General features: G+C 43.9%; 1 protein-coding gene across 4 annotated transcripts in view; it reads left to right on the top strand.

Moving 5' to 3' along the window:
- USP32 (ubiquitin specific peptidase 32) overlaps nt 1-22,235 on the top strand; it is a 63,973-nt gene that overhangs the window by 25,570 nt on the left and 16,168 nt on the right. For 3 of the 4 annotated variants that reach the window (XM_050321858.1, XM_050321856.1, XM_050321855.1), the window contains exons 3-15: nt 193-298; nt 836-954; nt 3,377-3,536; nt 10,925-11,056; nt 12,319-12,426; nt 13,187-13,302; nt 13,633-13,695; nt 15,231-15,314; nt 17,673-17,734; nt 17,843-17,945; nt 19,109-19,301; nt 20,358-20,521; nt 21,223-21,363. In XM_050321858.1, the coding sequence (XP_050177815.1) occupies nt 193-298; nt 836-954; nt 3,377-3,536; nt 10,925-11,056; nt 12,319-12,426; nt 13,187-13,302; nt 13,633-13,695; nt 15,231-15,314; nt 17,673-17,734; nt 17,843-17,945; nt 19,109-19,301; nt 20,358-20,521; nt 21,223-21,363 (1,551 nt within the window). The remainder of the gene's footprint in view (nt 1-192; nt 299-835; nt 955-3,376; nt 3,537-10,924; nt 11,057-12,318; nt 12,427-13,186; nt 13,303-13,632; nt 13,696-15,230; nt 15,315-17,672; nt 17,735-17,842; nt 17,946-19,108; nt 19,302-20,357; nt 20,522-21,222; nt 21,364-22,235) is intronic. The other variant, XM_050321859.1, reaches the window with a different exon arrangement.

The raw sequence follows: 22,235 nt of genomic DNA, 5'->3' as shown, positions 1-22,235 counted from the left end.
CTGGCAAGGCTGTTTTACAGGTACCAGAAGAGCTGCAGAAATGTAACAATTAATATTTGAAGCCTGTTTAGGTGAATGGGAGGAGAGAAACCTAAACCCCACCTCAGATGGAGCCTCAGTGTAAGCTGTTGCTGTCCCTTCTGCCCTCTGTTTGCCCTGGTCTTGGTTAACTTCTCTGCTTTACTCTCCTAGGTTATCTACTGTTCATTTGGAGGAATATCCAAAGGGCTGCACTTCAATAACTTGATAGTTGGATTAGTTCTGCTCACAAGAGGCAGAGAGGAAGAGAAAACAAAATGTAAGTGATGGAACTTTGGACAGCAACAAGATTGTGGGGAGGGAGTGTAAATTGTGGTCCCTATTCTTATATGTAACCAGGGCACACATTTCCCAATAAATAGGATCTTTTAAACATTTTTAGCTGTATTTTTTGAAATTCAGTGCGTTTTTGTTTCTACAGTCATCCAAATGAAATATTTTCTGTCATCATGAATGTGAGTGTTGGGATCCTCCAGGAAACCTGGGGATCTCTCTGGAGGCAGAGGAAGGAGGAGGGCATTGCTGTTTTCCAAAACAAATGAAAGCATCTGCCTACTGGCTTGTGTTGTCTTGTTTGTTAATCTGACCTGATAGTATTTATTTTATTTTGGATTACAAAGGTAAAAGAGAATGGACATCTTGACCTAAACCTCTATTTGAGCTTTGCTGGCACTGGATCAACCAGAGTTTTTATTCCTTTAGCCCTGGCCCTGCCTTTGGCATTCTCAGCCCGTTGTAAACTTCAAATCTGACAGATGTCACTGCCATGGTTGTTGACACATCTCTGTTTCCTCAGATATCTTCAGTCTCTTCTCTAACGAGTCTGGGAGTTATGTGGTCCGGGATGAGATGGAGAAGATGCTGCATGTGGTTGATGGGAAGGTCCCAGAGTCACTCAAGAAATGCTTCTCTGAGGTATTTCATCCACCTTTTCTCCTACTGCATTTCCAAGAACATAAAAATGGCCTTAAGTAGTTTCTTTCTCGTGCTCCTGCACGAATGGGAGCAAATTGACCTTGTTTAAATGGGGTAAAAGCTCCCATTTTTTTCTGTTGTAATATTGGATGTATTTTGTGGCTGTGAGCAGCAGTTTGGTTATATAAATGCTCCTGTACTTACTGTGCTGCTCTGAAAGATACCATTTCCCAAGGGTAATCACGTTATCAGGTACATTTAAATACTAATATTGCTGGTGGGAACTTATTCATTAGTGTGGCCATTTTATTGCAATTAGGGGAGAAATCTAGAACGCGGATCTGAGAGGGAAGAAAATCTCCAGCCTGGGTTTAAAAATGCCTGCCAGCAGTGGGTGCTTAAAAATAATAGTTTTATAGTATTACTCTTGTCTCAGTGTTCCTGCCAGGAGCCACAACATTTATTTATGCTTGGGGTTGTTTGAGAGATGTAATCTTTATGAGGCTTTGCTGCAGTCCTGCTCCAAAACAGGGTATTGGTTCTTTTAGATATTCACTGATGATTCTCAGACACCAGAGGTGCTGGTGAATTGTCAGCTTTTGTGCCTTGTTTGTTATCAGAGGACTGAGGTCAGTGGAATCTGGACATGATTGTGCATTCCACTGACAAATGGGTTGACCAGGAGCTTTATTAGTGGCTACCAGGTGATTTAATTACCTTAGATTTTATTGTCCTTGTTGAAGATAACTTTGGTTCTGGGCTCTGCCTGAGCCAGACCCGTTGGATCCTGCCCTGGGCTCGTGCTGGATTCGTAGGCAGGGCTGACAATGCTCAGCCTTGGCTGCAGTCACAGCTCAGATGGACAGATGGACTCTGCAGTCCAGCCTTGCACCTGACCCACGATGCTATTTCCTATTCAGAATTCCCCAGCAGTGCCTGGTGTGGTGAATTGCACCCTCCAAGTTCATTGCATGCTGTCCAAGAAATCCAGAAATCCTTCAGGAAGGCTTGCAGGAAGAGGAGGATCAGCCTGCCTTCAGAGCATTTTCCTGCTCGAGAAGATGCTGCATATTGATTATTCTTTTAAAATGAAAAAAAACCCACTCAGCAGGATTTACTGGGCTGATCATCACCCTCAGCCACTGCTGGAGAGTGGGAAGGTTCAATGCCCCTGCTGTGGGCCTGCCTTCCTTCCTTCCTGCCACAGGGAGGGGGAGCTGATGCTTTCAAGGATGGTGTTTGAAGGTGCTTCAGCCCTTCAGAATGATTGCACGTGCTCAGCTAGAAACAGAAGCTTTGAAACAAATCAGAGTTTTCCTTTTGTTTCTGAAATACAGGGAAGAAGTTCAGGGATACCTGTGTTGCTCCAGTCCCATCAGGGCTCAGCTGTAAACATTACTTGCTTCAAATGTTTGGGTTTTTTTTTCCTCCTGCTGTGGCAGTGCTGGTGCTGAACCTTTGCAGCAGCCTGGCCAAGGATCCTGCATTTTCAGGTCTGTGCAGTTGGCACTTGCAGGCAGTCCGTGGCCAAATGCAAATTGTTGGATTCTGTAGAGATGTAATTCAGGGAAGTTTAATGGGCTGTGATATGAGGGGAGTTTAAATAATCAATGACTTGAAACCTCTTCCACTTTGCAGCCCCCTGTTTATTTCCCCTGGAGATTGGAATCTCCATATAATGAGTTTGTCTACTGGTAATGGGTTTGCTTTCATCAGAGTTAGTTTTGTAGGTTCTGTAGAAATTAGTCTGCTGATCCTGATGGTTTCATGGGCACAGCTTGGAAAAGATTCAACTAAATGGTTTAAACAGCCTCTCCAGCACTGAAATCCTGTCAGTGTGCAGCTTTTCTGTGTCCCTGAACAGGAGCTCCATGGGACACCCAGCAGGAGACACTGAGGGGGGAGATCCCAGGAATGTCATGGTCTTGTGTGTGCCCCACAGTGGGTGTTGATCAAAAAATGGACATGTTGCTGCAGTGATCATTCCCAAATCTCACCTCTCTGGGTTAGGGGTTTGTGTTCCTGCACACACAGATCAGCACGTTGATGGTTTTATAGCACCTGTTATTTGGCCCTTCACAGCTTTTACCTGCGATAATAAACTGAAATTCATAAAAATAACCTGTTTGGGTTGTAAGTAACCCTTTTTCTCTGAGTCCCTTCAAGCTGAGTTTCAGAGCACACAGCTTTCCACAGGCCACACTGAGTAGGTGTTTGAAGTGCAGAGGGAGCTGAGGAGTTCATTTCCCTCCCAGCGCTGCCCTTCAGAAGGAAGGGCAGACACAGGCACAGCTCCAAGCAGCACCATCACTTCAATCCTTATTTTTCCAGGAGATTGTCCCAGTTTTCCTTCCTACAGCTGGGTGGTTCCTGTTTACTGCTCCTGAGACAAACAGCCCCCGTTTTGTGCCGTTTCTTGCAGGGTGAAAAGGTGAACTACGAGAAGTTCAGGGCTTGGCTCTTGCACAACAAAGACGCCTTCACGTTCTCGCGGTGGCTCCTGTCGGGGGGCGTCTACGTGACCCTCACCGATGACAGTGACACCCCCACCTTCTACCAGACCCTGGCTGGAGTCACCCACTGTGAGTAAAGGGTGCTGCTTGTGCACATCTTCACCAACCTTTCACCTTTCAGCTCTTGTTCTGCCCTGGTTGAACCTCCCCGCTCGGGGATAAATCTCTGATGGATCCTCTGCTTTCTGTGCTAACATTGTTCTGCCCAAGGACACTGTGGCTCTTATTTTTAACATTATCAAGGTTTATCAACTCAGTTTAAGAGTTATCAAGGCTGCCACTGCAACACTGCTGTTAGAACTTCTATCAGAAGTTTGCTACTGAGGAGGTTGGAAAAAAAAATTGAGATAAAGGTATCTTCTCTTTGACAGTTTTCTGAAGTGGCTTGCCTGTAATACTGGTCTTATATTTGGTCTTTGTAGTGGATCATTAAACTGTTGAGGCAGTTGAGGAAATAATGCTCGTTTCAGAAATAATTGTTCCCTCCTCGTTTGCCTGTGCAGTAAAACCAGTGGCATTCCTGGCATGTGATGCAGTCGGGGAACTGAATTAAATACAGGGGAGCCTCCTCAGGGTTGGCATTTGGGAATAATCTCCAAAGAACAAGTGCTGCCTTGTGTCTCTCTTACTGTAAAAGGAGGAACAGCTGGTTTGTAAATTGAATCTAAAAGCAAAAGGCTGATAAATCATAATTGATGCCCAACTGTAAGCACCCAGTAAAGCATCTGAGGGACTGGGAGAAGGGGGTTTGTTGTGGAGGTGGCAGGGATTTGAGCTGGTGGGGCTTTCTGTGCTCTCACAGATTGGCTTTCTTGGGCTGAGTGTGGCATTGAATCTCTTCAGTGGGTGGTTTTAGAGCCTTGTGAAAGGTGTTTGCAGGATTTTGGGTCCCTCCTGGGCGTTTCAACACAGCTCAGGGTTAAAAAATGAATGATTTTCTGTGCAGTGTTTTGCAGCAGGTGGCTGGGAAACCACACTGAGAATGGGTGGTGTTCCCCCTTCCTTTACTGCTAACTCATCTACGTGAGTGGAGTGAAGGTAGAACTGAGGGGAAAATCAAGTTTTCCGTGGGTAGGGTTAAAAAACTGACATAAAACACCTGAGAGTGTTGGAAGTGACTCTTGAATCTTGGAGTGCACGTGAGGTCTGGGGTCGAGCTTCTCGGAGCATCCCAGAGAACCCCTGTGGGTTTGTTGTCCCCAGGTTTGGAAAGCTCCTGTGACAGTTGTGTTTGGAGCTCCAGATCAAATTAGATTTTCCCCAGTTCCCTTGGGATTCATGACAGTGTAGGAATCTCATCCAACAGATGTGCAGAAGTAAGGAAAATATGAGTGCTCAAGCACTTAGAAGTAATTTCAGTCTAATCAGGTCAATCTGAAGAGTGAGAAATTGGGAACAGAAGTATTTTTAACCCAGCTGAGCACGTGGAACAGCGAGAGCTGTTGTGACAGCTCCTCTACTCTGAGTGAGGGCTGGGATTTCAGCCTTTTCCTTGGAGAATTGGTGCCTGTTGGAGAAGAACCAGGAAGTGAAATAATGTTTGGTAAACTGAGGCAAACACTGTTAGAGGGAAAGAGGGAGAGGTTCGAACATCTCTTCTGCTGGCAGATGAAAAGGGAGTTGTGACACTTGCTGGCGCAATTAGGAATTTCCTGACCCTCTTCCTGGCCTTACCTCACGCTGTGCTTCCACCCAGCTCCTGGAATAATGTGAGAAATTGCCCTGATCAAAATAGTGAAAGTTATTCCCATTGATTCAGACACAATTTTATTGACAAGCATCAGTGGCTCCATTTAAATTTGCCTAATGAGCCGAGCTAGCAGGCAAACAACGGAATACTAATTTTTCATCTGTAAATAACACTTATTTTGCTGTGCAGATGTATTGAATTATATTTCTCAACACATAATTGCCAAGGAAGCTTTTTTAAGTTACAGGAAGCTGCCCACACTTGCTGCTTTTAATCAAGTTTTGTTCCATCTCACTTAAATCAGAAATGTGAATCATTTTATTTGAAAGCTGACAAAACAATTTAAGTCTTGTCTTGGACCTTTGCTCCTAAAAATCAGTTTCAGAGATAAGAGTTTGTCTTACACTTGAGTGCTGACCAATTAGCAGTGGTTTGGATTTTCTCAGCCTCATGGCATGATCATGTACATTTAGATTTACATGTATAAATCTGCATTTAAACCATCCTATTGAAGAGCACTGTGGTGTAAATCCCACGTTACTGTCACACAGACTCAGGTGAGACCTCACTGATTTCCTTCTTTTAGCTGCAAGTGGTTTTTCTGCTGCAATGTAGGTGCTGGTTGCCCTTTTTATGTGTCATTTTACTGTGTCTCAGTGTCATGTAATGGGCTCAGATACTCAGATTTTCAGTCCTTTTCCATGGGGACAGTTCTGCCATTTATCAGAGGGGTCCCTGGTTTCGAACTGACAGAATGTTTAATTTGTACTTCTTTGTTACCCAGTTGTTGTGTCACTGAGTGGTGATTAAATAACATCCCAATTCTCCTTTGAATTGAAGAGACTCTCCTCTGTTGTCAGAAAAATTCATCAAAGTGCTCCTGCTCTTCCTGCCAGCTCCTGCCTGCTGAGGGGCAGTTAGGACAGTCTGTAATCAGGGTAATAATTCTATTTTAGAGCATACATTTATCACTCATTTCATGCAATGAAGGAGAGCAGCCCTGGGTAACCAGACAGGGTGGTGGGAGTGGAAGAGTCCATTTTTGAAGCAAGACTGGAGCTGAATGTTGTGGAATTAACCTCGTCTGTCAGAGCTGGGTTTGTCAACCTGTGGGGTTTGTGGGAAGCTGGAGATGGGAGAGTAGAAGGAAAGTGAAATGAGGTGATCCCTTCACTTTGCTCCCTTTAAATGCCTGTCTGGATGTTAAATACGTGTTCTGGAGCTTTTCCACTTCAGCTTCTTGGAACACCATCTCTTAATCATCTCTACAAGGCAGTTCTGAAGGTTTTGGATCTATTCAAGGCGCTTTTAAGAGCGTGTTTGATTCTGTGCTGCTTTGTGTGAACTCCTGTGCTGTGAGAGGAGCTGTTGCTGTTCACCCCTCTGCCCTGGTGTTCCCATCCTAAGGCACTGATAATCCCTGTTCTGCTGGACAGACCCCTGGATAGCCGTGTCTGGCACTCACAGGGATCTCTCCTGGCCGAGCCTGTGCCATTCCCTTCTCTCTGTGTTTGTTTTTGCAATCAGGAAAAGCAAAAAAGATGAAAGTGTGACATCAGCCCAGGCCAATAAGTAAAAGCCTCAGCATCACTTAATCTGCATTTTGCCCCTTGTTATCCTCTTAGTTCCCAGGCTATTTTATGTCTTGCAAAGCAGCTCTGGGTGCCCAGGTCCCCAGAGCGTTCTGTGGGTTAATTGGAAAGCCACAAACGAGCGTGTTCAGTCAGAGCCTCGCTTTGTGCCAGTCCCTGTGCTCTGCTCCTGCACCATGAGGAGCTGCCAGCAGGCTCTGGGCTCTGCCTGGAGATCATGGTAACCAGCAAACCAGGCCAGGCCCCAGTTAAAATGTTGGGAATATGGTATGTTTCTGCTGCTGTGAACCAGAGAGGATTGTACCAATAGGTGGGTAAGAATGACTCTGCTGAAATACTGGGTGAGTTCTGCTCGTGGGAAGGGTTGTAACAGAGGGGGCCTGAAATGAAAACGGGCTTTGAAATATCTGTTCTGAGGCAGGGGGGTTATTCATGGCTTGCTACCTATGGAATGTTTAGGAAGGAGTTATGTTTCATGGGAATGGCATTAAAATGAAGGCTGGGTTGGTTTTTTTTTAGTGTTTATCACTGTCATCGCACCTGACTCCATCAGGTGGTTTTAAATTAACCCATTTTTAGTGGATTTACAGTTCTAGATGCCTATTTTGGCTGCAAGTGTTTGCTTGTTCTTCCTTTACAATATGAAGGCTGTGCTTCAGATGCACTGACATTATCATCCCTCTGATTATGTTTGTCTAATTCTGAAAGATTTGAACCAAGAAAACACCGTTTTATAATTTTACAGATCTGAAAGGTTTTGGTTATTTCTAACGGGCAAGTGATGAGGGAGACACAAAACAGCACATGGGAGTAAACTGGTTAAATCACACAGGTGTGTAATATGTCCATGTGACCTCAGGTGATCATACCATGTATTTAATTAACAAAAAGGAATAATTACTTGGCCTAGAAAGTCTCTTCTGATGGTTTGGACTGCATTGTACATACGAGGCATTTTCTGAGGAATCTGAATGAAAGTCTAGTTCACACTTTTTGATGGGATTTGAACAGGCATTAGGGGAAAAAAAAAGGTTATATTTTGAAAAGATAAAATCCTTTATCTATGCAAAACCTCTTTAGAATGTGGAGTTTGGTCGTGCACATTAACATGGCTGGGCATTAAGTGTAGTCTGCCTTTCTCCTGCTTCAGGGAAGTTCAGGAGCAAATATGATTATATTTGTGTTCCCCAAACTGCCAGAGATCTCTTTCAGCTCACATTTGTGGAGGAATAGATGGTGCACTGCGTGTCCTGAGAGTGACTTACAAGATTAGGTGCAAAAATTCACTCTGGAGAAATCAAATTATGCAACAGCTGCTTTCTCAGCTGCACTCAAACTTCACGTGGGCTGCAATCCAGTAAATCCTCTGGATTGTGTTACCTGAAACTATTGCAATGGACTGTGAATGAAAAATACCCTTTTGTCACATTTTTACTTGTGTTCAGCCTAATCTGTGGAGGGCTGATTAGTACTAAGAATGTTATTTACTGCTCTGCCAGTTTTACTTTCTAAAATGTTTGTCTTTTCCTCAAAAGTCAGTGCATTGGGGCTGCTGTAAGAAAAGTGTAACACTTAATACTTATCAGCTGTTCCCTTAAAGGTGATTGTTTGAAAATCCTTTGCCTTTTAAATGTCCATGTCATTTCAACCACTGCTTGACTGAAATGCTTTCTGATAACCTTTCCTCTCGGAGATTAAGGAATGAAACAAGTTACCACTGTAGAAACATCCGTGAAGTGCAATTAAAAAAAAAAATAGAATGCAACTGGGCTCTGCTGCAGATATTTGAGAATGGTTCTCTGGCAAAATGAAACAGCCTTTCAGCTCTTAATGACCAGAGATAAATATTGCCCCTGCCAGGGAAAGCAGGTTTCTGCAGATGAGCTTCCTCGAGGGTTTGGGAGATTCTGGGCGTGACATCATTTCAGGAACCAAGTGCAACTCCCACATTTGTTATTCCTCCTTGTTGCAAGGTGGATTCAAAGGGAGCAAAGTGATTTACATGCTCGTGCACAAGAGCACACAAATAATGCTGTGGTGTTTGCTAATGAGAGCGGCGATGGGGATGTGCACCTGTAAATGGCGGTGCAAACTTCCCCCTCCCTGCAGCTGTCTGGGCACTGTCAGACCTCTGGGATGTCAGGTCCTGTGAGCTCTCTGGTCCCTGCTGTAACCCCCTGACAGCTGGAGGGGTGACAAGACTGAGGAGAGGGGGTTTTATCTGGTGGATTCTCTCCTGTGTTGATGCAGTGACTGTTGTTAAATCACCAAGGCAGGGTGAGGAGATGTCCCCTGGGTGCCTTTCTGGATTTAAATCCTTGTATTTCTTGGAACGTTCCAGTTCTCCATCCCTTGACTGTTCTGCTCAACATCTGTGGCAGCCCTGAGGTAGCAGGACTGTGATATTTCAGAGAAATAACTATTTCTTTCTTGATTTCTAGTAGAATAATATTCCTTATGTACCCAATCCAGGGTAATGGATTCAAAGCTAAGAGGGGAGATATGAGGGGGAATTTTTTTGAGGTGAGGCTGCCCAGAGAGGTGGTGGATGCCTCATCCATGGAAACATCCAAAACCAGCTGGAATGGGGCTCTGAGAAACCTGACCCAGTGCAAGGTGTCCCTGCAGGGTGACCTTTACAGGGCCCTTCCAGCCCAAATGGCTTTGTGATCACAACCCAACCAGGAGCTGGTGGAGCAGGGAATTGATCCGTGTGGGAAGGAGGGGGAGAGGAGAAAGGAAATCAGTTTTTCCCTCTGGATCAGCTCTTAAGTCACTGTGTAAGGACAGCAGGTGGAAGTGATGCCCTGGGGGAGCTGAGCCCTCCCTGGGGGTGGGAGGTGGGCTCAGGGTGGGTTACCCTGTCCTGCACCCCAGGCTCTGCTGTGGCTGCACAGAGGACAAGGGATGTGTTTTCACTGATGTCACTTTTCCTGCTGAAAAGGCCTTGCAGGAAGATGCAAACCCCTTCCACTGCAACTCAGCTTACATTTTGCTCAGATTTCCCAAACTTTTGCTGCTGAGGATGAGCTGTTTTGTAGGCTTTGATGCACCATGTGCCGTGCTGGGTTTTACAACTCCTTATTGTGAATTATCTCAGTTACTCCTCTGAGTAAACTCCTACTCCCAATGACAGAAACGGGATAAGAAATCAATAAAACTTCAATTTGACACATAACTTTTTTTTTTGAGGGGGGGGGGGAGCTCTTCTGTTCTTAAGCCTTACAGGATTATTATTGTTTCTCTAGACTAAACCAGGCCAAATAGCTCAAGTTAAACCTATTAGAAAGCTGGCGTGGATTTAAGGGCTCAGAACCATCTGGGAATGAGATCACACGTAGTGGTGCTTAATATAGACAGCTTTGTCATTACATATCTATTGGAGCACCAATTAATTTGCACTGACCTAAAGCAGTGTTGTGACACACTTGCATATGTAAAAAGGTTAAAAGTATTGTTGAGCAGGAACTTAATCTTGTTTTATATATATATGTGTATTTAATTTCAAGGATCAAGCATAAGACCAGCATTTGTGTGTGATGTTTGCAAAGAAAGCACAAGTCCTTCCTCTGGCTGTTTTTATTTACCCTCCTTTAGCACCTTGTTTTGCTCATTGGTTTGGGGGTTTGGCTCCTTTTTAAATTACTTTATAAGTTCCTCTGCATAAAGTGTCTTGTAGGTTTGTGTAATCACTCCCTAATGTTAGTGGGATTCTAAATGGTTCTGTAGTAGAAATAATAATGTGACATAAACTCTTTTATATTGGGGGAAAAATGCTGAACAGTGTTAAAATGCCCCATTGAAATTTAGCCTTGTTACTGTATCAGAGGGCTAAAAATTTCGGTAGGAATTGAGCCAAGTACTACATTATTTTTTCCATTAAAGATCTGAGATTTTTTTAAAAGTGGTACTTTTACTCTTTTTTTTTTTTTTTGAGAGTTTAAATACTGGACACTTTGGGAAAATAAGATATTGCACTTATAAACTACCTGTCCAGTTCACCAAGGAGAAACAGGTGAAAACGAAGAGGCTGCAGGAACCTTTAGCAGTGGGAAAAGCTCATTTCTGTACCTCTAAACACTTGTGGTGGTGTTACTGATGCTGAACTTGTTGCTGGTAAGAAAGTTCTGTAGATGAAGAAGTTAAAATCTGATTTCTTTCTGTTGGTTGGGCAGTGGAAGAGTCCGACATCATCGACCTGGAGAAGCGCTACTGGCTGCTCAAGGCTCAGTCCAGGACGGGACGCTTTGACCTGGAAACGTTTGCCCCCTTGGTGTCCCCTCCAATTCACCCCTCTCTGAGTGAAGGTATGGATGGGATCAGGAGTGGGAGGAGGGGACACAAACATTGACAGATGTCACGGCTTAAAACCAGGCCTGTTCTGGAATGGCTTCCAGGCTCCAGTGGCACGGTCGTTCCGCTGGGCTCTGAGTGTTTGGAAGTGGGAAACGAGGCCTGAGAAATGATCTGTTGGGAAAGCTGGAATGATGAGGGAAGTGATGCTTCTGTGTGTTTCTTTCTTAGGAGTTGTCAGGATTTTAGGTGTCAAAACTGATGTGTAAGTTGCCCCTTAGCTGCTTAAAATTTTTCAGCGGATTCCTTAAGATTCTGGAACTGCTGCCCCTGAACAGGAGTCCCTTCCCCAACAGGGTAACTTAGGGAAGATTTCATTCAGGACACTCAGTCAGGAGGTTTGTCTGCTGTTATTGTTATTAATAACCAAACTGGTCTGTCCAGTGGAAGCCACTCTGGGAAGAGCTGGAGGTTGCAGTTGTGCAATTGCCGTTTGCTGCACCACACCAGGACGTTCAGGAACGCTCCCCTTGCACCCAGGTTTTTATCTGCAGGCCAGCAGTGGCAATTTTTTTGTCACCAAATGCTTGGCTTTACTGACAAGTAAGCAGAAAATGGGAAATTCATCTGCAGTGGATGCAGACTGTTAAAAAATCAGAACTTATGTCCAGTTCCAAAGGGATTCATCCCCATATCCTTTTGTTCCTAAGTGTGTTTTATCTACCCAGTGATGTAAATTTACACAGCTGCTGTGGGGAAGCTTGAATGGTTTCTGGTCATTCTAGGGCTTCTGTAGAGTCACTGTTGCCTAAAAAAAATATGGGATAAAAAAGGTTGTAAGTACTGAATGAATAGAACCGATAAATCCTTTGAAGGCTGGTAACTAAAACTCCCAAGGGCCAAATTTGCAGTGAAATTCCATGATTTCTGTTGGAATTTCTGTCAGGCACGTGGGAAAAGTGAAGGCATTTGGCATCTGAGGCTGTTTTGTCCCTTAGCCTTTGGGGAAAGGCCTGTCCTGACCATGCTGGTTCAGATGTTCCCTGTAAATCAGAATTCCTGATTCCCTCCCCACCCCTGGCTTGACCAGGCGGACACGAGCGATCCGATTCACCTTGAAACGGTCTTGGTGCTGCTTAATTGTCTTTATTGCACTTAATAAGAATAAATTACGAGTGTTTGTACTTCTCCTTGCCCGTGTTACCCATTAACCCCTCCTGGAAGTGCTGATGGGACTGTCAGGTGCTGTAACAGGAGATGCTTTTGTGGTTTGCAGGTTTGTTTAATGCTTTTGATGAAAACCGAGACAATCACATAGATTTTAAAGAAATTTCCTGTGGGCTCTCAGCATGTTGCAGGGGACCCTTGGCAGAAAGGCAGAAGTGTAAGTATGCAAAATGTTTAACTGTTCATTTTCAGAGGAGTTTTTCAGTTTGAGGTTTAGTTGGTTTTGCATTTTGAGAGTTTGTTTTTTTTTCCCACCGAACAAATGACTATCTGGGAAAGGTGACAGACTCTGGCAGTTAAAAAATTGCAGGAATTTTAAATATCAAGGTCTCTTTTTATAAAGGATGATTAAACCTGATTCTGTGTATTTTATAACTTACCAGTAGTTTGATATAAATTACCAAACTGGGAAAAAACCATATTTCAGAAGTTCTTTTGGAGTGTTCTGCATTAAGATGCAGAAGTGTGTATCTACAGAAAGTGCAAACACTTAACCTGCTCATTACATACAATAGAAACCAAATGTCCTATTTGATTGTCTTGTGCTAAACAGCATGTTGTGGCTTTTCCCTGCCCAGCCCTCAGCTGGCTCCCTGCAAGGTTCTTGTGTTTTGAGGCACTTTTGTCCCCCTCCTTTCCCAAAGCCATATTGCTGCAACTTAAAAGCCATCACTTCCCTGGAAATTTCTGGATGCACATATGTTCCCTGCTCTGTCACATCAGGGAGCACAGCAGAGGATGGCAGGAATCTGGATTGCAGTTTATTAAACACAGCTGCTCCATTTCCTCCCCACCACACGCGGGTCCTGCCTCGTCACGACTGCCGGCGCTGAATCGGCCGCTCGGGGCTCTGCGAGAGGCAGGAGAAGGGAGTTGTGGAGTGGCTCCCACACAAAAGTCATTTCCCTCTCTCTCAGTTTGCTTCAAGGTGTTTGACGTGGACAGGGACGGGGTGTTGTCTCGCACGGAGCTGAGGGACATGGTGGTGGCGCTGCTGGAGGTGTGGAAGGACAATCGGACGGATAAAATACCCGTGAGTTGTGTTCGGGCTCTTGTTCCTGCTGCTCCTTAGAGCCACAGCTGGGCTGTGAGCACTGAACAGGGCTCAGTGGAACACAGGCTGCCCTGCCAGCTGCTGGGAGGGCCATGGGTAACTGGAATGTCCCAGCTTTGCCCTGCCCAGAGCAGCACAGTGTCATTATTTACCTGTTCTGTCCTGTAAAGAAACCTCAGCCAGGGAAACACTCAGTTCTGGATTGCACAGCGATCACCACCAGCCCCTCCAGTTACATTCTTATTGTGAATTCAGCTCCAGAGAGTGCTGAGAGACTTTTGACTCTGTTTTCTGATCCTTCTGTTTAAGGAGCTGGACATGGGTTTGTCTGAAATTGTAGAAGATATTTTGCATACCCACGACAACACAAAGGTAGGAATTTGCTGTTCTTTCCTTGTCACTTTTACACCCCTGTACCTTCAGTTTATTTACAAGGAAGTAAAACCTTCCTTCAGAGCAGAGATGGGTCAATAAAAGATTCTCTTTCAAGAAATGTCACTTTTCCATTCAAATTTACCCCGATGTTCTGTGAAAGGTTTGAATTTCAGAAGCCACTTTTATATATGAAACTCACCCAAAATTACATACCCAGATCAAATTAATTTGAAGCCTGCACCGTTTGCAGGGCTTTGCTGTGCATCACTAACATCAGTTTGAAATCTGCTGCTTGGCTTTTGTTCTGGAGAAACTGCTCTTTTGGTTCACGCTAAAAATGATCACGTGAAAAAGAGAGCATAAGTTTAATTTCTATTTTATGCTGTGTAAAGGCACATTATCCTCCTGTGCCTCTGTGAAACTGGGGGGGATCTGTCATGACGCACAACAACAAGTGGGTTTAGTTTAGATTGTGCTTTATGGTGAGCTGGGTGTAAATCTGTAATTATGTCCTTGCTTTTTGGAGAGAGGAGATTTGGATTTATCACCCTTGAACAACAGAAGGAAAGTTACTTCCATTATTTCATCCTTTGCTCCACTAATTGGGAAAAGTGTCTGGAAAATATAAATAATTTATGAAAAACTATAAAGAATGCCTAGAAATGCTTAATTACTTGTTTGAATAGTTGTTTTGCTTGCTTGGGCTCCAACAAAGTGGTGGGCAGATATTTTATTGCAATTCTTTAATTGCCAAAGCAGTGGAGTATGTGGCTTCTTTCTCCCTCAGCCTTTGAGGGTTTTATTGTTTGCTTTTTTTAAAAAGGTGCTTCATAAGCAAATGTCCAGCAGTCTTGATTCCACAAAGAGTTAAAAAAAATGACTTAAGTCTTCAGACTATCTTTCATAGTTGCAGCATCAATGTAGTGCTGGAAAGAGCTGATGGTGCAGTAATTACATCAATTATTTAACCTCTCCTTGTGTGTTAGCCTTGACCTGGGTGAACTCTGGGGAAAATGGGCTGCAAGAGGAGGCAGAGGAACTGCCACTGCTGGAAAATTGGCTATGGATTATATTGCCATATAAAAAATCAGATGGATCCCAGCCCTGAATGGTTGGAATCAGGAGTGACACCGGTCAGTGTTTCACTGCTCTGACTGGGCAGGTGATTAACAACTAATGGGCCTTGTGTTCCTGGGTGACATCATAAGGACTGGATGATCCAAGCTGGTTTTTCCCAACCCACAGAGGAAGATGGTGGGGTCTGAATGGAGGCAGGGGGTGAATGTGAAATCTGAGGGGTGGAGCAGAGGTTGCACACTGAGCACAGTTCATCCTCTCCTCTCCAAGCTTTTGGGTTCTCTGGGTTGTGTTTGTTATGCTAAACCTGGATTTTTCTTCTTCCATTGGATCAGATTTTACTGTCACAGTGGCAGATGCTGGTTTTTATCACACTTGTGTGATAAAGGTCTTGTTTAATGAGCATTTCACTAGAGCTTAACGGTTTGATGGTTTTTCCTTCCCCTTCCCTCCAGCTCGGACACCTCACTCTGGAGGACTACCAGATCTGGAGTGTGAAGAGTGCACTTGCCAATGAGTTTTTAAATCTGCTCTTTCAGGTATGTTTACAGGAAATTTCAGCCTGAAAGCCGTGGTGATGAAGCCCTGAGCTCTGTGCATGGCCACGAGGTGCAGCCTCAGCACTTGTGTCAGCGCTGATGCTCGGGCAGGAGGGGATGTGGGTTTGTTTGCAGTTGAGTTGCCCTGACAGATGATTCTCTGCTTGATTCTTGTTCCTTTCAGGGGTTGGAGATGCCTAAAGCCCAGTTTGTTAGAGTGAACCTGGTGTACTGTTCAGACACCCAAATTCCAAGTGCATCAGCAGGTGGATTTTCCATTAGGCCAGGGCTGGCTTCTCAAAGGGGTTTTGTGGCAAATCTTTTGCCAAGAAAGCGACACAGGGAAGGAGAAAAATCTCTCACTCCTTCCCTTTGTATTTTGCAACCAGTTTCCCTTTGCATTTTCTGCTCAGGCCCTCTGAGGTGCCTCTCACTGCTTCCTTAATGAAGCAGCCCTTGAAAGCTGTGATATGATATCACTGCTCTGTTGCAGCAGCTGAGGATTAAGTATGTGCTGAATTTGGTTTTAATTGAGCTTGAATTGGATTTCTCTAAATCCTTAAAAGCCATATTTTAGCTCTGGCTCACTTTGTGCAGGAAAAAAAAAGAAAACCAAAACCCAAAGAGTATTTTCATGCACTGCAGTTTGCTCCTTGCCTGTTGTCTGTAGAGGTTGATACTTGGAGTTTAAATTATAATAATCCTAATTTAGTGGTCACCTCCAGCCCTGTTTGACAGTCTCGGTTCTTCCAGGGAAGGCCAAGGAGAACCAGTGGGCTTCATTCCCATCTTCCCAGTGAATCTTAAGCAGTAACAGGGTCAGATGGTAGCAGAAAAATACTTAATCAGAGAAAAACTGTGTGGTTTGGGGTTTTTTTAAATAAAGTAATGGTGAAAAGCTACTTGAATAGCACATGGTGATTCTCCTGCTTGTGACCCAGGACTACATTTTAAATTGCATTTTGAATGACATTTTTCCTAGAACTTCAGGGCAACTGAACTGAGTGAGAGTATTCCGAGGCCACAGCTGGAAAAAATAACACCAGAAAGTTCTTCAGGTTCTTTTTCTCTCTGATTGCATCAGGTTTTGCTTACATTGCAACCTCCTCAAGAAGGGCTGCCTTCATTTTTGACCTGTCTAGCCTGAAATATCCCATCATAACTTACTATTGATGAACTAACAAATATCTCTGCCATATTGACAGAGAATGAAGGAGCCTGCAATAAATCTGTCCTGGTGCTGATTACCCATCCCCAGTGTTACCCACTGCTCAGTGGGAGCCTCATTTACAATATTTCCTTTTGTTCCTGGCACAGTTGCTGTGTTTTGATTTCAGATTTCGATGTTAATTTTTAATTTTTGACAGCTGCATCACGTGGGGCGCAGGGCAGAGCCTGCCATTGATCTGTCTGGGAGTTTGAGCTGCGTCTCATCTGCACACAAAAACCAAATATTCTGAGTGCAGCATCTTGGAAAGCTTGTCAACAAATTGCTTTGTTTGCAGAGGGGTTGGTTTGTGGGAAGAATCTCCTATGAGCTCGGGGTTGGATGAATTTAGAAGCGAACAGCAGAACCAGCTGTGTTGTGGGGGCTGGAAAAGCTGTTGCTTCCCCCCAGCTCCCGACCTTTGCTTCACTCAGAACGTGGAATGGTCTCTCTCACTGCACTAGGAATTGAAATGAGGGATTTCATGGAGAAATCCCCAGATGAGATGCAAATTGATGGCCTCAGAAGAGACATCAGGCTGTAAATCATGGTATGAGGAGCAAAACTGGCACTGTCTTGTCCTGGGAATAAAACCCCACCCAGGAGATGGTGCTTTTGCTCCTGTGTTTGGTTCAAAATTAAAAAGTCCTAGATATAACCACTGCTCCCCATTTTCCCCCTTTCCATTTTGTTTTAACCTTTAGTTTGTCCTCTTCCAGCAGCTTCTGTTCTCCCAATTCCTCATTCCCCCTCTCCAGTACACGCAGACACCTTCACTTGTGTGTCTGACCCGTGTCAGTCCTGGGATCTTTCAGACCTGAAAACAATGAAAACTATATAAATAAACTAAATAATACAATATAGAATAAACTGTACAAGCAATGATAAATATAATAACAATAGAATTTATAAACAAGCTACATAAATAAACTAAATAATGACAATTTCACTTCTTGGGGCATTCGACATTCTTGGCATCTTTGTCTTAGCAGTAGCAACAGGTTGTGAACCTCATAGCTCAGAACAATTCTTTATTTATTTCAGTGTTGATTTTGCTGCCTAATTTTAACAAATGCTGTGAATCCCACTGGAGTTGGCCTTTGCTTTTGTCTCCTGTGTGGTTCTTAGCAGGGGTGGCTTTCCCTTTGCAGGTGTGTCACATCGTGCTGGGGCTGCGACCTGCCACCCCCGAGGAGGAGGGACAGATCATCAGGTATGTGTTTGCTCACTGTCTCCAGCGTTTCAACAATCAGCTTTTACTGTTTCCAAAAGCCCTGTAAGTGCCCTGTGTCAGCTCACAATTCCTGTTCTCTGTGTGCAGGGGCTGGTTAGAAAGAGAGAGCAGGTATGGCCTCCAGCCAGGGCACAACTGGTTTCTCATTGCTATGCCCTGGTGGCACCAGTGGAAAGAATATGTCAAATATGTAAGTATAATTCTAATAATCTATGCTGAATAAGCGATATCTTAACATTGGGGAATGTGTTGATGGAAAACAGACTGTGGAGCAAAGAGCTGCTTAACCAATAACGCTTGGAATTCAGCATCTCCTGTCTCTGGGTGGCAGATGATTGTGCTGCTGAATCATTGGTACCTGCACTGGCATCTCATTAAACTTCCCTCATTCCTGCATCTCAAAACAGTGGTACTGCCCTCAAACCTTCTGATCCATTTGCTGATTATTTTGATTTGATAAAAATTTGCTTTGGTTGGGACAAATACACACTGGGGCATCTTCTGGGCAAGTCAGGAGGGAATTGCTCTGATTTGATTTAGAGGGAACGTGAAAAGTAGCCCAGTGATCAAAGGAATCCTACCTAAAGGTGCTCTTTAATACCCTCCAAAATGTTCAAGTTAAAGCATCACTATGAATTTTACACAAGAAAGAGTATTTACTGGAATTAAATTTAAGAAAATTTAACTGAGGTGGAGATAAATATCCTTTGCAGGTTAAACAAGGGGAGTAAACTTCTCAAAGGAGTTTTATATCATCACAAGTAATCCTATGAGTATTTGATTTGTTTTATAAAAACAAATAAGTGAAAGGACTCAGAAAGCTGCAGTGTGTGTGTTAACTAACCATGGAACGACAATTATCCTTTGTGCACAATGAATTGGACAAATGATGCCTTAAATGCCAGGAATAGCAGGTAATTTGATCCTTGTCCTGGTGCAAGTGCTCAGATGTGCCAAGGATTTCATCCCTAATCCCTTGCCTGGTGGCACGAGGCCATTAACTCACAATTCCTGTGAAAATGCTGCAGGTTTGGGGAAAGAATGTGGGTTTTTTTTGTTCTTGTGCTTGCTATTCTCCTTTAACCATATGAAATCCAGCAGGGACAAATCTCCAAATATTTATAGTCTGTAATTAGAGCTGTCTAAAATGGTCAGATTTTTGTGTACGGAGGTAGAGAAAGTTCTGGCATTTCCCAATTTTTACATTGGGCTGGTTATTTCTGCAGAGCTTTCACTGGTAGGTGTGGCAAATGTTTTGAGTGAAGCTTGTGATGTGCCCAGTGAATTTTGGTGGTTGATCTCACTGACATGTCTTTGCTAATGGCTCACAATTCACTTTTCTCCCCATTTTAGGATGCAAACCCTGTTGTGATAGAGCCTTCATCTGTCCTGAGTGGAGGTAAGAATTCCCTCCTAGCTGCTCCAGCCAATCCCTCAGAACAGGGAGAAGACAAAGTGGGAGGTCTTAATTACTGCAGTGCAACAGAAGAAAAGTTTTCAGATAATATTTCTACTGCCTCAGAAGCCTCAGAGTCCACCAGCAGCAGTAAGCACCTTATTTCCTTGGAGCTTTCATTTACAACAGCTCTTGAAAAAAAAACTCCACCCTGCATGGACCCCTCCAGCCAAAACCATAACAGAGTTTGGATTTTGCAGCACTTGTAGGATCATTAGGATGGTTTAGTTCTGTTTGAACAGCAGTTCATCTGTTAGAATTAGTTTCCAGAATTATTTTTAAGGTATTTTTTTGTCTTATTGTTTCTTTTCTGAGTGGATTTTCCTCACTTGAAGTGCCTGGCTGGTTTATCCTCTGCTGTGCAATGAGATGATCTCACATGCCCAAAAGAGGAAAAAAGCAACAAAAAACACCATTAGTTGTAGTTTTATAGGGCACGTGATTTAAATTGGAATGAGTTTGTGCAGATCCTAAAGCCATCTCTCTGAAAGAGGAGATTTTAGTGATGGGTTTCGATGAGGTCTTGTGGGAATTGGAGATTTATTTTTTGTTTTCTTGTAAGAAAAGCTGGATGTTGCTGGATTTGAAAGTCATAAATTCAATTTGAGTTAGATCAGTTACTCTGATAATTTTGGGGATGGGGGTTTGGGGAAATAAAGGAAAGGGCAGGAAGAGAGAAAAGTTTTAGCTTAAAGGTTCTCTTTTTATTTTTAATTAAAATTTAGATTTAGTGTTCTGCATGACCGGATCAGGTTCTATCAGGATAGAAACATTTGCCTTTTCAAGGAAAAGTAAATAAGGCATTATTGCATGTGTATTCAGTTTTATATGTAAGGTGTTCAGTTTGGTACTCAAAACATCCAGACAACGAGCAGATGCCCAGCACATTTGCTCACACAAACCTCCTTAATTTCAAACCTGGGATATTTGGAGCTCATTTCTCCACTTCTTTACTTCTTGTGAGAGAGATAATCCATTTACCCCTCTGTGGCTGGGAGGAGTTGCATGTTTAACTGCAGAGTGAAGGGCAGCAAACTTGAACAACCTTTTGTTTTTTATAACAACCAAAAAAGAGAGTGTAACTCGTTTCTTTCTGTCCAGTGGAGTCACCAATGCCATTGTCCTTGTCCCTGTGCTCTGTCCCAGACTCCCTTTGCCCCGGCTCGGAGGGCTTTGCCAGGCAGCACAACACTTCAGACAACAACAACCAGTGTGTGCTGGGCCCCACCGGGAGTGCTGTGCTGCAGCTCAACCCTCAGAAACCTGGAGCCATCGACAACCAGCCCCTGGTGACACAGGAGCCAGTGAAGGTAAATGGCAGCGCAGGAACAGCGTGGTTTTACCGCGCTGACATCGCAGCTTTCTGCGTGTTGAGCTTTGTCAGCTCGTGTCTTAATTCCAAATTACACAGCAAAATTTGGCTTTTTTACTCTTTATTTGAAGAGGGGGAAAATTGTGTTCTACTTCTAAGGCTGCTTTGTGTGTTGTGAGGAAAGAAACATTCGAAATGTTCTTCCAGTGGGAAAGGTGTTTATGGAAACACAGCCTGCAGCATTCAGAGTCAAATATTCTGATAATGAAACACTTTGGTATCTTCCATCTGAATATGAGTTTATTGCTGTTCATAACAACAGAAAGGAGTTAACTAAATAGTAAAACTGCAGTGTTGATGCAAATAAAAGGTGAAACACAGACCAGCACCATCAGTGATGAGCAGGGATTGGATTTCTCTGTCCAAGATTGTCAGAGTAGGTGACACGAGAGACAAACACATCGTGCATTTTATACTGGACAGGCTTTTAGAGAAATAGTAAATAATGAAACCTGCATGTTAATAGTTACATTTAAATACCATCTTTCAGCGTGAAAAGCAGTTGCTAATTGCTACTTAGAAGGTTTTTTAATAATTAAAGAGTGTTCTGTGTTCATGAACTAAAATCGTTGTGGCTGTAAACTGATTTTTCCATTTGCGATGTGACAAAGCCCCTTTTTTGTTTTTCCTCTTTGCAAGGCTGCATCACTAACAATGGAGGGTGGGAGGTTAAAGAGATCTCCACAGCTGGTTGAAGGCAAGGACTATGTGATGGTACCAGAGCCAGTCTGGAGAGCACTTTACCACTGGTATGGAGCAAATCTCTCCTTGCCCAGGCCGGTAAGTGGGGGTTTTACACACTTTTAATTGCCACAACCACTGAGATAACACCAACCTCCTCATTTATCCAAACTCCTGCCAGGGGCACAAGATAACCTGTCCCAGTCATCTCCCACCCATCCTAAATGGAGAGTCTGGAAGAGCGACCTGGGAAAAACCAGTCTGCAAAATGGACATGGGTAGAAAATTGTGGATGTTCAGCAGGAGGTTTGCAGCACAATCCCCAGGAGGTGCTGCAGCAGGGCAGGGGTGCTGCTCAACTGGTGGTGATGGCTAAAGCAGACAGAAGTGAACCTGAGATCAGGTTTTTAAAAGGCTTGGCATCAAAACACTCATCTTGAGCAGCCCAGATAAATTTTCAGCTGGTCTGCAAACCCTCTGAAATGAAAACTGGGCCACCTGCAGCTCTGAAAACCCTGCCCTTCTCCCTGACAATTCCATCAAGTGGGGGAAGGTAACAATTGCTCCTTCAGCTTCAGTGTCATAGAAACACAATGAGCAGAACTTGGTGAGGAGCTCCAAAGCAGATGGCAGGAGGTGAGCCCGGGGAAGGGAACAGGCAGAGCCTGTTCTCTGGCACAGGGGCTGCTCAGCAGCACTTCAGAGCTGCAGTTTGTTCTGCTACAAAGGGGAGAGACTTGGATTTCTGTGGATACCTTCGTTCCAGAGGCTGGCTGGTTTGTTGTGTGTCAGGCAGTCTCTTGTAGGAGCTACACTTCAAAAAGCCAGTGAAGGGCTTTTCTTGGTGGTGGCAGCAGAGATGAGGTGGTTGGTGTCACAAACATCCAGTGTCACAGATGGGAGAGAATCAGCTGTGTGATTGTTGACAATTCTCTCTCTTGGCTCCAGTACTGGCAATTATTTTGCAGTGA

Source organism: Myiozetetes cayanensis, unplaced genomic scaffold (assembly GCF_022539395.1).
Source record: "Myiozetetes cayanensis isolate MyiCay16 unplaced genomic scaffold, myiCay2020 scf27, whole genome shotgun sequence".
NCBI lineage: Eukaryota > Metazoa > Chordata > Aves > Passeriformes > Tyrannidae > Myiozetetes > Myiozetetes cayanensis.
Note: the sequence above shows the minus strand (reverse complement) of the source record. Positions and strands in the feature narration are given on the sequence as shown.